General features: G+C 36.4%; 1 protein-coding gene across 12 annotated transcripts in view; it reads right to left on the minus strand.

Moving 5' to 3' along the window:
* Positions 1 to 14615, minus strand: part of DLG1 (discs large MAGUK scaffold protein 1) — a 149528-nt gene that overhangs the window by 22885 nt on the left and 112028 nt on the right. For all 12 annotated transcript variants that reach the window (XM_058843757.1, XM_058843763.1, XM_058843756.1 and 9 more), the window contains one exon: positions 5589 to 5703. In XM_058843757.1, the coding sequence (XP_058699740.1) occupies positions 5589 to 5703 (115 nt within the window). The remainder of the gene's footprint in view (positions 1 to 5588; positions 5704 to 14615) is intronic.

Raw genomic sequence — 14615 nt, forward strand, 5'->3', positions numbered from 1 at the left:
ATGGTCCACCACACTATGGAACTGATTTGGTTTACAAGTCATATATTTTCTGCTTTTTGGATCATTTTATACCTGGACAAGTTCCCTGAGGAAATGAAGATATCTGCAGAATGTTTCTGCCTGGCACAGCTGAAGGTTTAATGAGGATGTGGAAATGAAAGATGACAGGAGTCTCTCAGCAAAAGGCAAGAGATACTGCTGAGGTTCTGCCTTCTGAAGGACTCTTATATTTGAAAATAGTTCTTGAACCTCACCTATGTGAAATAAGTGCTTGTATGACACAGTCAAAAAAAAATCCTCAACATTATTTAATCTGCCAGCTCATGTGTTGTCAGTGCTTTACTTTCTGAACAATACCTGAATAAAACTTACTCAATACCAAACCAAAGTAGTACCAATAGATTGCAATATGATGATTTTAAAGGGTGTCCTTTTCCTTGTCCAAATTCAGCTTGTTTCTTCATTCCAAACACTGGTCTTGCATACCTTTTTCTGCTAGATTTTTAATACCACAGAAATTTTTAACCCACGTAAGTCAAAACCTGTTTGCGCCAAAATGTACTTCAGTTTTTCAGTGAATTTTGCCTTCCTGAAGCACTGAGTGAATTATATTTGTTCATAACCAATAACAAATTGTTTACAGGGAAAAAATTCATAATATTCTGTCAGACAAATTCACATTCAGCATCTATTGCAAAACCAGTTGTTTGAGACACCATGCCTTCCTTGGGCTATAAAACATTAAAAAAATTCCTAAAGGATTAAAGGTTTTAATAAGGACTTTTAGAATGTCTAAAAAAAGGCAGAAATTTTAAAATGGCTTCAAAATATTTGCTCTCCTGATACAAAGAGCTTTAAATTAAAGGTATTGCAGATTTAAGTTTATAACCAAAAATAGACTTTAAATTTTGAAATAGCTTGGAGGTTGAAATACCACTTTCCTTAGCAGTGCAACCTTCATAATAAGATCTTTTGGGTTAATTCCACAGCATGCTTAAGATACATTAATTATTTTTTTAAAAAATCAGAACCATTTTTTTCTTTTAAATAGCCAAAATATTGCAGGTAAGGAAACGATACAGATAGGAAGTAGTTATTCCTCCACATTTATTCTGCATGTTTGTTCAAGAAACACCCTGGACAAATATCATTTCATATCTCAAAATAATCCGCACATAATCCAGTATGTACTTTCAATGCAGATTCAAGCTGTATACATTTTCACTGAATTAATTACATGCATCGTGAAATTTATTTCCTGAGATTTCTTCTTAGCATTCACGCAATGATTTCTACCAGCTCCACTTTTAACTTCTATTTTTGAGTTTGCATATAAATTTATAAAAGCTGTGAGCTTGGCCTAACAGCATTAACATATATGTTGACTGCATGAGAAAAAAATGCTCAGGAATCAAATGGAAGGAGAAATGGATGAAGTCATTATTACCAATGTGTTTTTCCAACTAGATAAATGGTTACACAGAGCAGGTTTTGCACAATGAAAGACAGTTTTATCAAAGACATTTCTTCTGGTGAAGCTAATTAAAGAAAAATAATTTTATTGGGCAAAAAAGCTGATGAAGATAGTTTTATAAAAGATCATTTAGAGCATCACACAAGTGTCAAAACTGTGCAGCTAACATTTGTAGGAATACCAGAAACTGCTAATGACCTCAAAAGCAAACAGAATTAACAAAAATTTCTTTTTATTCAAAGTGATTAACATGGTTTTTCCTGTATGCCTGGCACGTCATCAACCAAGAACTCACTTCACACCTCAGATGATGCATTTATCTAAGCTGGAATATAAAAAATACTGCTTCTATTAACTCCCTGTTTGAAGACTTTTATTACAGATTAAAAAGGCCATGTTACAATTTACTTATTGTAAGTTATAAACACAACTTGAAAATAAATTTAGCAATCCTGATCAACTACTGCTTTGAATGCAGACCCACGATATTTATTGTGAAGTTTTATTTAAATTTAAACGGGAAGTCCTAAACATTATTTTCTAGAGAAAGGACCAAGTCCTCCCCTTTTATTTCACTTTGTATCATTCAAGAATTAAAGATCACTAAAAAGGTAACTCAGCTTCATCCACAAGTCTAGAGAAACTGAAACTAGGTTGCATATTTAAATGAGTGTTTATGCTTCAAAGCAAAAGCGTAATGGCTGTGTAACAGTGCTAAACTCTCCAGAATATCTTTTTACCTGCCACACTTGTGCTCAGTATCATAGCCCATTGACCAAGTTTTACTGAAGCATTTCTTCAACCCACAAAGCAACCAGGCATTCCTGCAGCAAAAGCATCTCTGTGTTTCATTTCATTTCATTAAATTACATTAAATTAAATTTCATTTCATTAAATATGAATTAATTTTACCACTTCACAAATAAAGGTCAGCTTGTAAAGGAGGTTCTCTTTTTCTGAGTTTTTGGGACAGCTGTTTGAGACATAGTGCTTGAACACTGAGAACAACATAGGCATGGCCCAATTAAAGTGCAGGCAAGTACACTTAGCCTGCTGCTAATAGTAGATCTTATTTTTCCAAAGGAGTTAGTTAAAATTTCTTAGCCATTTTAAAACTGTTACATTTCTTCAACTTGGAGACATAACCATTTTTTGCACTGATTCAAGCACAAATCAGCACCATTATTTGAATGCATTGTGCTGGTCAGAAAAATGCACAAAGGTAAAAGTAACTTTTGATTTTGAATGCTACACACATTGCAGACTGAGACTTGCCACAGAAGACGAGATTAAATATGGAACAGATTTACTCTCTCCATGAATTATCACACAAAGCTGATACCATGAAGGTATCTCACAAGTGCTTTTTGACTCTCTAGATGAGCACATATATCTGTATATATATATATATAGATACAGATTATATGCAAACCCAGAAACATTATTATGAGAGAATCTGTCTCAGAACAAAAGCCAGAAGAAATATAAAGCAAAATAAGAGAAGAGACATCAGCAGATCTGAATTAGCTGGGGACAGGGGGAGTGGTGTGGGGGGACAGTAGGATGTGCAAATGGAGAGTCAGCTGCTGCTGAATTGCTGTATTTGTATTGCCCTCCAAGGGCTGCTTCCTAAATTGCTGTGCATCATTTTTTGATATACATACAATTACAAAGAAAAATCTGCCATTTTACTCCAAATTGTATTTTCGGGCAAACACAATTGCCTTTTCCTTAATATTACATAATACCTAAAAATGCTGCTTACAGGCAGACTAGTCTTAAAGATATCATGTTTACAGGGATACAATGATGTGTCTGATTTTATTTCCTAATTTGTTGCCATGATTTTGAGAAAGCAGCAGAAATGATTTTCAGAGTATTTTTATTTAATATCTTCTCTGCAATTGTGATTGAATGCCTATAAACATTTTACTGTTGGATTCACCATTCAATTCAGGATTTCGTTACATAATTGGAGTGCTTTAAGGCATATCCAAAACCCAGCACTAGTGAAAAAATATATCTGAAGTTATTAAAAATGGCTTTGAATTGATATAATTAAAAGTACAGTATGACTATACCAGACTTATTATAATGAATAAAGTGGGTAATTAACATGTTCTGTCAGTATCTAGAAATATGTGAAAACAGTCATAAAAGTTATTTCAATAGGGTCAAAATTTCATCAGAAACCAGGCAGAACAGATGTGAACCCTTTCTGTGCATTCAAAGTAGCCTCCCAGTCCTTGGCAACTTTTGGTGTGATGACACAAACAGATCCCAAAAGCTGTAGCAGCACCCTCTGTAAAGAGATCTGGGTAGAAAAGTTCTTTTGCTGTGGAATCTTTGTATTTTAGATATTTGTACAGACTTTGTAGTGACGAGCACTGATTAATGAGCTTCAGAAACCTTCAATGAAACCAGTCCCCACAGGGCTTCTGCCAACAGCCTCGAGAAGGCTGCAAGTTCTGCAGCAGCTGGCCAAGTCAAAAGCTCAACAACTTCCATGAGAAGAATAAAAGCTACATAAAGATAAAATGCTTGTCAAAATATCAGATGTGTGAACATGAGCATAAGCGGTTTAGAACCTAATCAGGCTACAGCTAACCAAGCAAAATAAAAGCATTTAGAATTGTTTAGGCTTAGTTATATGATGAAAGCTAAAGCTATAAATCTTGGGATTATGGAAATAAAGATCTTGGCACAATATCCATATGTGGAATATGGAACCTACCTGCCTGCGAAAATTCAAAGATACAGATAACTGTGGTACCAAGCACTTACCCTTAGTATTTAAGACATTTATTTTCAGAGATATAAATTTTGACCCCCAAAGTATTTAAGGCAAATAGAAGTAGAAAAAACAAGTAGGCTCAGATCCAAGAAAACAGAATCCACCTACTGAAACAATAGTTCAAAACATAGAAACTACCTGTTAGAGTCAAGGTAAGCAGAAGCCCTACGAGTATTTAGCTACATTTGTGTCAAGCATTCAGAAATAGTTACAAAGGACCGTGACTTTCCTCAGCATCAATTACTCAAGGAACTGCTTTGTGTATGACTTGCTTCCTTCCCATAGTACACAGAACACACCGTGAACAGAACACTACCTGCTTTGGATGGGAAAGTCAATAGCACCTGAGCCTGTTCACCTTTAGGAAGTAAACCAGGGAGGTCCTACAACATTTTAAATTATGTTTAACCCAAACACCAGAACTACTTGAAGGCTTACCTGCCCTACTGAAACATTCTGGCCCCTACAAAGAAGCTACTGCTCACCCTGATTCAATCCAGAGATGAGCTGATTTGGGGAACTCAAAAACCAATTAATTTTTTAAAAATTCAATCCTTTTGCCCATGTTCCATACTGGAAATGTTATGCTTTATCAGTACATGATAACCAGTGTGGGAGTTGAGTGACACATGAAAAAGCTGCACCCTGCCATCATTTCCCCATCACACCACCTTCTCATCTGCTTCATGCTCTTCTGTTCCACTTTCTTTCATCCTCTTTTACGTTTAACTTGATATGAATAAATTAATGAGGCATACTCTGTTCATTTGCTTTGCATTTTCTCTCTTGGTTACTATGGGAAAATATTCCATAACAAAATTAAATTGGATAGAGAAATAAGATTCTTTAATGAAACTGAGAAAACAACTAAAGTAAGCTGAAGGAAACAAGATGGAAATCTGTCAAACCTTAAGAAAGAGAAGACTATAAATTTGAATTCAAGTACTGAACAAGGGAGAATATGAAGGCTACTGTCACAAAACAAACTGAACTAAGCAAGTTCTTAAGACTTAACATACACTGTCTTAAAGAAGAAATATATGTTTTTGCTGAAGGATTATCATTTCTCTCAAATCAAAGGACTAAAAGCAAATATAATAGCACCACTCTTCAAAGTTCATATAGGGTTCTCCGGGATATTACTTCTTTTTCAGCTATATTACAATAATCAGTCTAAATAAAGCTTTACTTTTATTATATTTCCATATGAGTATCCCTTTATTAATACTTAGTAAATAGTTGTATGAAAATTGTATGAAAATACTAAGTCTACAGGAAAGCAGAAAAACACCATATCAATGCCATGAAAAAGATGATTACCTGACATAGAGGGATCTCTTCTGGCTGGTTCGCAAAGATCCTGATCCTGAACTAATGCTACTGTTCATCATCTGCTCCCGTAAATCATGGATTTTAGCTTCAAAACGACTGTATTCTGGAACAAAGACATGCACAGCAATTAATTTCCTGCCAAACTTCAGCAATTAAACTGAAAGAGAATCTGAAATAATTTTGATTAGACAAAGACAATACACAAGAATATTGTACTTCAAAATTCTGTGATTGTAATCTATAGTTCATAGTAACTATTTTTTTCAAATTAAGACAAACATTTCTGCTAATAATTATCAATTTCATAGTAATAAAAAGACAGAAACATAAATTTTAACCCATAACAGAAACTTCAGAACACACATCTGAAATACATGTTTATAATCAAGAACTACATATTTTAAATTTAAAATGTTAAGAAATGGAAATGAAAAATGTCTGTACTTCAAAATTACTGGATTTGACTGAGATAAAGAATTTAACACTACAAGGTGGGAAATATGCAAAACATCTTCTGAAATAAGACCATGTTCCTCTGGGAGCTCAGGAAAGGAAAAAATATCCAGAATTCTCTCATGAATTTCAATCCACTTGTAAACGGCATTAGAGATTCAAATTGCCCCCACAGAATTATGTACCATGTTAATCCTGGAAAAACGGATTGTGTTCTTAAGCAGTACCGTCTACTAATAAAACTATGCTAAATGCATTTGATTTCAGCTACAAAGGCAGGCAGGAAAATAGTAATTGCTTCTTCAGGGCAAACATCTCCTGAAGTGAGATACTTACATGCCATCAGCATAAAATATGAACTCAGAGCAAGTAAGTTTTTCCTTCAGCTGAGTAGTTTCAGGATCAAGAGATTCACTTGTAAACCCTTCCTAGTCAAAGGAAATGTTGTGCAGCCACCACCTTCCCCAGGAGACCATGTGATGCCAGATTATAACAAGTCAACACTGGGAGAGCCAGGGCGTGTGTGCTGCAAGCAGCTGCTGGACCGGCCAACGAGCTGCTCTCCTGAGCTGCGCCCTCACTCCCTGCGGGCACCGTGGTTATTCAGGAAGTGCAAAACTGACAAAGGGCTCTACAATAAAAAAATCTTGAGAAAGGTTCCTTCAACAGCCATCTAAAAACTGTGAATGTTTTATCATTTTATGTGCTGTAGCCCTTTCTCCTCATACACTCATCATACAATGAGCACCAATAGCATCTATAATTAACCCTATCCAGATTATGACAATATGAACAGTCTCTTCAATAACCCTAACTTTTGTCCTTTAGTTTTTAAAATAGCACCAAGTGCCTTTTTACAAATTAAGTCCAGATGAAACACTTTACTGGCACTAAATCAAACCAGTTGTTTGATAAGAGAATCAAAACCATTACTTGCACCACTACTGATGCTACCACTAATAACAAAAGAATGTAAGACAACAGGACAGTAACCAAAGAGGAATGTGAGAAAACGACATTTTTTAGAAAGCAACATTCCTTAGGGGAAGGGCTCAGATGCAGTGAGAGAACAGCCCACATTCCTGCTGTGCTACTGGTGCCCTGCAGGGCCTTGGATAAGTCACCTCATTTTCATCATTTATACCCAAGAAACAATAAAGCTAAAAGATTTTTGCATGCCCCTGTGTGAAAGGAAAGTAAGCATGGGAAAAATCAGATAATCCCAGCACTTTCTTGTCCTACAGCCTGTTCAATACTAAAAATATCTGCAGCTCTTTGCAATAGCTACTGGAAAAAATATAAATTTCTGTATCACGTGTCATTTTATTGAAGAATCAGACTTCCTCCTCTACAGCACACAGATGTAAGAGAGGCTAGGGAGGCTATTTCCCAGTATTGCTTAACTTTATCCTATATTTCATCCTCAGGTTGCTGGTCTTGCAGTTTCCCAAACTAATTTAATTTTTCTCATCAGAACTCCTGGGAAGTAAGTGCTGAATGAGTGACAGGGACATCTGTAGGAGTAAAGAGGAGATAATTTCACCACAGAGGCTTCTGCCATATGAATAAAGCAAAAAAAGGAAACTAATGGGCTGGGACTGAGAAGGCTTTATGTTCAAAAAGAAGTGCCAAGAAATTTCATATTTAGGAGAAGCTTAAGCACTGTGCAGTCAGAATCTGGTGAGCTCCTTTGATGTAGAGCTAGCTAAAATTTGAGTTATACCCCTCTTAACAGAAGGTTTTGGGAGGAACAGGATGCATAGAATTCTCACCATCATTGGATTTGGAGCTGAAAAGTACACAGGATTTTTGGGTTTTAAAGAAAGAAACCTTAGTATTAGGTATAATGGTACTGAAACTAATGCTGGAGACAGAAAATAAGACAGCAGCAGGACTCTTGATAGCACCAGAATAGCAGAAAAGGATCAGCACCTGTGCCCTGTTGACAAAGTAAGGTTTGTCCAATATCAGCTTTATGAAGCAAAGTGTGAGTTCTGCTAATTTATCTAGAAGAGGTTGTAATTTGTCTAGGACAGATTATATTTCTATCTCTGTGATTAAGAAGAGTTGGATATCAAGTGTCTTTTGCATCTTCAATCTCTTACTTTCCTTCAGCTTATCATCCCTAGATTCTCACAAATGTTAGAGAACTATTTTCTTTACAATTTCTTTCTTTCCTATGTTATGCATAATAGGCACATATATATGACAAATTTGATATTTGTTCCCTTAAATCACAGTGAATGGCACAACAAACTTCCAGTTGGCTGTGACAAAGTTACACAATGCACATATAAATATGTAACTTTTAAAAAAAAGCTTTGTCACGTCAACATTCCAGAAATTTAGAGCTGGAACAGGCACAGCGAACAAGATGAAAAGGACACTGCTTTCTTGGTCAACAGGAAATTAAGAGTTTGGCAGGGAAGGAATGTGTTTGATTCCTGGTGTAGTGTTATCAGAGTAACAAAACAGAAAGGGCATAAGCTATTTAAATGAAAAAGTTAATTCAAATGAAGCAGGCTGGTCATTGGAACTCCAAGTTCAAATACACTTCCAATTTCCACAGCCACCAAAACACTGAGATTCTGAAATACTGTTTTAATAACAACTACGGTGGTACAAGAAACACAGACACCCACCCAAAAAGAAATTCAAAACCAAAAGAAAACCACACAATCCAATCTCCCAATCCTTTCAGTAAGAATTTTGTCAGGCTCTATAACTGGATGGATATACAACATCTGTGAATGAAACTTCACTCAGAATCAACTTTTAAGGTCTGAATTTTAGGAAAGCTGCTGATGATATACATCATCAAAACAAATATACATCCAAATAAAGGATAACAGGCAGCAAAACTACCATGAAATGCAATAAAATAAGAACATTTGAATAAAGGAATCTTTTCTTGACTAGAATTTTCTCGAAGTTTCCAAGAAGGTTAGAGGCAGGGAGGGAATAATATCTACTGTCACGACAGTAAGACTGAGGAAACACAAGCACCTCCTGCTTCAACTCATGGCATTTATCCAACAGAACCCCACCATCACCAAAGCAAAAAACCCAAAGCCTACTCAGGTTTACACATAATCAGTTGTTAAGAACAGAGGATGAATACATCTGGGCTCAAGTTTAAACTTTAAAATTATACTGGATAAGCAGATGGTGCAAAACTAGACTAAATCTGCTCTATTTCATGTCTGCATGTATTCCACAACAAGAAAAAGGAGGGAAGATTAGAAAATCCTGGAAGATTACTCTGATTCCGAGCTGCTAAAGTGATTTTACCTAGAAATCTGTAATGTTTCAATATTAATATTTACTTGAACAGAAAACCAGAACTCCAGAAAGTATCTGATCACTGAAACTCTCCTGGACTGCCCATCTGCTGGGCAACAAAACACAGATACACAGAAAAGTGGTGAATTGTCTGCAGGCAGGAGAAGGGGAAAACGAGGCTGCAATGAAAATGCATCTGGTCTGGAACACATATTCTAGCAAACCAGGCAGGAGAGCAGAAGGCTACGCAAGGGATGGGAAATTCAGCAAACAGCACAGAAGGAACAGCGACTCGAGGAAGCCGGGATGTGCGTACAGGGAACAGATGGCAGCGCAGCGCTGAGAAGCAGAGATTCTTACTTATATTGAACCCACGTAGAGCTGAAAAAGTTGACTTTAATTAAAAAAGTATGCCCCTTGCTTCCCTCTTCCCATCTGTCTATAGAAAGCCCTCTTTAGCAGGACCCATTGGATCTGTCTAAGCAGGACTCTTTTGCTGACAATTTTATATAACTACTGATTTATATTCTTTTCTCAACTCTCAGAATATTCAATTTTCCTTTTCATGGTGCCTCCAAAGAGAGAAATGGAGTCTGGTAGTTAGAGTGGCCACCATCATACTGACCCAGTATTGATCTTCCATTTTTCTTTTAAAATGCATGGACCACCATACAAACATCATAAATCATTTTTGAGGAGATATTACTTTGCTGCATTGTTTGTAATTTGATATTAATATTGCCTGGGACAGACCACAATGAATTCCACATGTCGTTGGTGACTTTCATGGGCTCTAATGTTTGATGAGCTTGTATCTCATTTATCACTTGAAAGACTTTGCCAAGGAATTTCAAAAGATTAGAAAAACTGCATTTGTATTTAGTTAAGAACACCTCCCACAGACCCTGGAAAACTCAGAAAGAGACTAGGTCCAGTCACTGCTGAGATGAATCCACTAAAAATGTTGCTGAAGGCTTAGCAAGCATTCACAAGCAATTTTATTTAGTATATTAAAGAGTAGGAGTGAGGTTTTAAAGGATTAAAACATGTGTAAGCCGCCTTATAGTGTCTATCAGGGCTATATATAGCAAAACCCTTTTTCTAATCTTAATGGGTCCAGTTTTGAAGATGTTCTAATTGACTAATCTAGATTATTTGCAAATGAGTAGAACCAGGAACAAAACAAGCAAGAACAGAAGCCTGGAAAACCAGGGACCACATACCCAAAAACAGGGCAAACTTTTCTTGAAGTATATTTTATAAGAATTTTTCATTTTATGAAATTGGGATGCACTGATCTTTTGAACCACCTTTAAGAAAATCCATGTCCTCATCTAGAAAGCAAGGGAAGCTCAAGCCTTGATTAAAAAAGTTACTGTAAACTACGTTTTTTTACAGCATTATTGGGTTCATGCTACCCCAGCTGGACTTTTGCAGAAAGAAGTTTTAAAATATATTTCAAGACTAATGCTTAGAAAACAATCTTAGCTTAAACATATGAAAATTATACCATTTCCCAGAGCTTAGTTTTCTCTTGAATTCCACTAGAAAACAGTACATAGATGCAGCATTGTAAACAGAAAAATCAGCCACACACTGGCCATTGAGCAGAGAGCTCTAACAAAACTTTTGTGTTTCCTCTTTTTTTTTTTTTTTGCATCATTTGTTTTAAAGACAAGAGGGAATGAAAAATACAGTTTCCATTAACAAAACTGAAAGAATGTGTGTTAACTACCTATATGAACAATTTAGGTTCAGAAGCAGATGCTTTATAAAAATACTTTGAAATCTTCTCTTCATGTTTTGGTTCCACCTTCTCCTAATCTTACACTGATCCAGCAGATCACCTAAGAACATGAAGCTAATCTGATCACTTAAACATCTTACTACTCTTTCAGAAAAGAATTTATAATTTTATTTTTGGAATGTCAGGTGAATCCTTGGGAAACAGAAAGGGTTGGTTCCCTTTTCTGTCAAGAAAAACTTATCTGAATTTTGCCTTGCTTTGTAGAAAGATGAGGTGACCAGTGAATGACTGCTGATGCCAACAGACTTGGCCTGCTGCCTTCTTCAAGGCCCTGCAAGAGCAGGCTTCACATATTATGTAACTGCAGTTAATGTTATCCACATCCTTAATACAGCTCAGTTCTGATCTAGCACAGTATAACTACAATAGAAAGCTTAACCCACTAAATTATTTTCTATCCAATTTCAATTAAATAGATTTCCATATTTTTAATATACTTGTTCGGCTATTCTATTATTTTTAAACACCTAAATGCACTCAAACTATAATACAGTTATGGTAGTCCACTGGCACCTCATACCTTTTTGGAATGGCAAAATCAAACCTTACAGAAATTCTGAATTTTGAGACAACATTATTATTATATTTCAGACCTTTTAATTTGAATGAATGCAACAATGGATGTCAATGTGAAACACAAAGCCGTCCAAGAACTGTAAGCCTCTGCAGTCCTATGCTTCCCCCTTGCTGCTCCTCTCCTCACTACATTCCCTTCAAGCACTCAAGTTCCTGTATCCCTGCTATGCAGCACGATCATAATTCTGACCATTCTGAATCCCAACTCCCAGGAGCTATACATATATCCAAATTGTTTTGTGCTTCCTCTCATTCCTCTGCACCAATATTACAGTTCTTCTTTGCCATCCTACCTCTGCAGGAAACCCAGACACAGTCGTGTGGCGCTGAGATGTCTGCAGAGCCAGGGAGCAAGATGAAAATTAAATGGATCAGAAACCACTACAAATTAAAATGGCTTATCAAAACATTTTGTGTACTGAAGCAGCATCTCCTGCTTTGAAACTGCTCCAGGTCACAGTATTTCTTTTCCAGTTGAATTCACAGTAAAGCAAAAGCCCTTTTTATTCATGAGTGATGTCTTGAAAGGAGGTAGAAATCTGTAGTACAAGTAGGGGAATAAGGAAAAAGCTTCCAAATAAAGGTGAAAATGAGAACATCCTGACTTCCCAACCACATTTTTAGAGGATAATTCCTGTTTCATAAGCTCTTGCTCATCTCCTGCTATAGATCCCTCTATAGCATCCAGCCCCAACAGATCTGTGCAGCTAGGGAGACTCTGTATGACACTCATGGCATGTATGTACCACAGAGAAATGTACCAGTACAACCCAATAGGTGACCAGTGTGCAACATCAGCTCATGGCAAGTTGCAAGATAAAGCCTGGAGCGGAGAAGGAGAAAGCCTGAGGTCAACTGAGTACAGTTGTGGCGGTGCCTGATGCATGAGCCACTTCTGTAAACAGCAGAACACACTCACATTGCATGTTTGGCTTTTACAGCCAAAGTAGGCTGGCAAGTTGATGAAATTTAATTCAGTGGAGCAGAAAAACTTTGTAAGGCATCCCTCAAATTTACTGAGCATTCCTGGAAACTAAAGGAATGGCCAGAAGGACATTTTAAAGAATGCAATTACATCTGTTTTCACCCAATTCCATAACCAAGGAATATTGTGGAGATTTAAGGGAAAGAAAAGTCAGCGGTTACATAATTTGAGTCCAAATTCAATAAAATCAATTTCATTCAGCCATAATAGCCTACTCCAAACCCAGTAATTAGAGTTTATTTACCATGGATTTGAAGAGAAAGATATGGAAAATTCAAGCCTTTGCATGAGAAGACTTTTCCAGTGATTCATTTCTCTATAGCCTAACTTAGGCTTTCCTATGAGAGAACTGCTTGCAAAAATCCTCTTTTCCCAAAAATAGGAGGAGAAAAACAAATGGGAAATTTATGATGGGAAAATAGGAAATGTGATAGGATGTAAAAACATAAATTAGCATTCCTCACCACATCTATGAATACACAAACTGTCATATGCAATTACAGGGAGTGAAATGAACCAGTCCCAAGTGTCTCCCAAATGCTCCTATCATACTGAATCTCTTTACTCAGTTATAATGAACCCTGATGGATGTCTAGAATCTCCTTGATCTGTCCTAGCTGTCAGCATCTTTTACAAAATCCTGCTGGATTCATAAATATAAATAAAATACATATGCAATACAAGCAGTTATAACTGATGCTCTCCATCTCTATGGAGACATCTGAGAAACACCAATAATGAACAACAATTTTATGAATATTTTAATACTTGTTAACCCATTTCCAAATGGCAGAAACAGAAAATGAGGATGATTACAAGAACACACACACATAGATACATAAAAAGTTTACCATTTAAATTAATCTACTGAGGAGAAAAAACTACTGTGCGAAGCTATCATTTAGGAAATATGAAGATGACCAAAGAACACATACGCTTTTATCAAGTGCACTCAATCACATGGATGGTATTTTCTATTTGGAAAGTCAAACCACAGACTGCTTTCCTATGCTAACAAACAGTAACATTTAAGGAAATATTCCCTTTACTAATCTCTACGATATAAACAATGAGTATCTGATTCAATTTACCTCCCACACCAGACCTGATGAAGCTGATAGCTGGACTTCCATCCAAACTTGTTTTGTGGGAAGTAAAAATAAGGCAGAGATGCCAGACACCAGTAACTGCAGCCCTCTGAGGTAGGCTGGCCATGAGTCAATTCATGCTTTTTCTCCAAAGTACAATGGCTCTCAGTTTTCTAGTTACACTTTTCCCTCAAGGCATACCTCAAAAGGGTACAGTGAGCCCTAATGTGATTCTAACATTTTCATTCTAAATAGAGATTTTAAGCATTGTTCAGAAGAAAAGATGCTCAGTGCAGACCAAGTTTCTTGAGGGGAGGGGGAATCAATCCATTCTTTGATTAATTTGCCAGATGTCTGCCCATAATCTCAGGTAATTTGAGTAACTTCACCCTCACGCATCCTCTCAAATGGGCCATATAAACCTTTGAGAACTGAATTCTCAGTACAACTCAGCTGCACAGTCTTGTCCAGAATGCTTCAGTAGCCATGAAGGAATAAGTACAGTTCTAGCCTTGAAACCTACAAGTGACAGTCACTGAGTAATTTCTAAGAGGCAGTGTATGGGCAAATTTTGCTCTGGGCAAATCTCTGGGAAATGACTCAAAATCTCAGCAGTCAGTCAAGTACCTCAATACACATTGCAAGAAAATAAATTATCTACTTGGACAAATGGTAATGAAGAATGCTGTTATTTCCAATTCAGAAAGAGCAGAAACTGTCCAAAATGTTTAATTCTCTTCTTCTAAAAGGTTCTGACTTTCAAAGTATGAAAGGATTCTTTGCATCTTAAAGCCTGAATCCTAGAAAGAAAGGACTGAAAAACA

Source organism: Poecile atricapillus, chromosome 8 (assembly GCF_030490865.1).
Source record: "Poecile atricapillus isolate bPoeAtr1 chromosome 8, bPoeAtr1.hap1, whole genome shotgun sequence".
NCBI classification, from domain to species: domain Eukaryota; kingdom Metazoa; phylum Chordata; class Aves; order Passeriformes; family Paridae; genus Poecile; species Poecile atricapillus.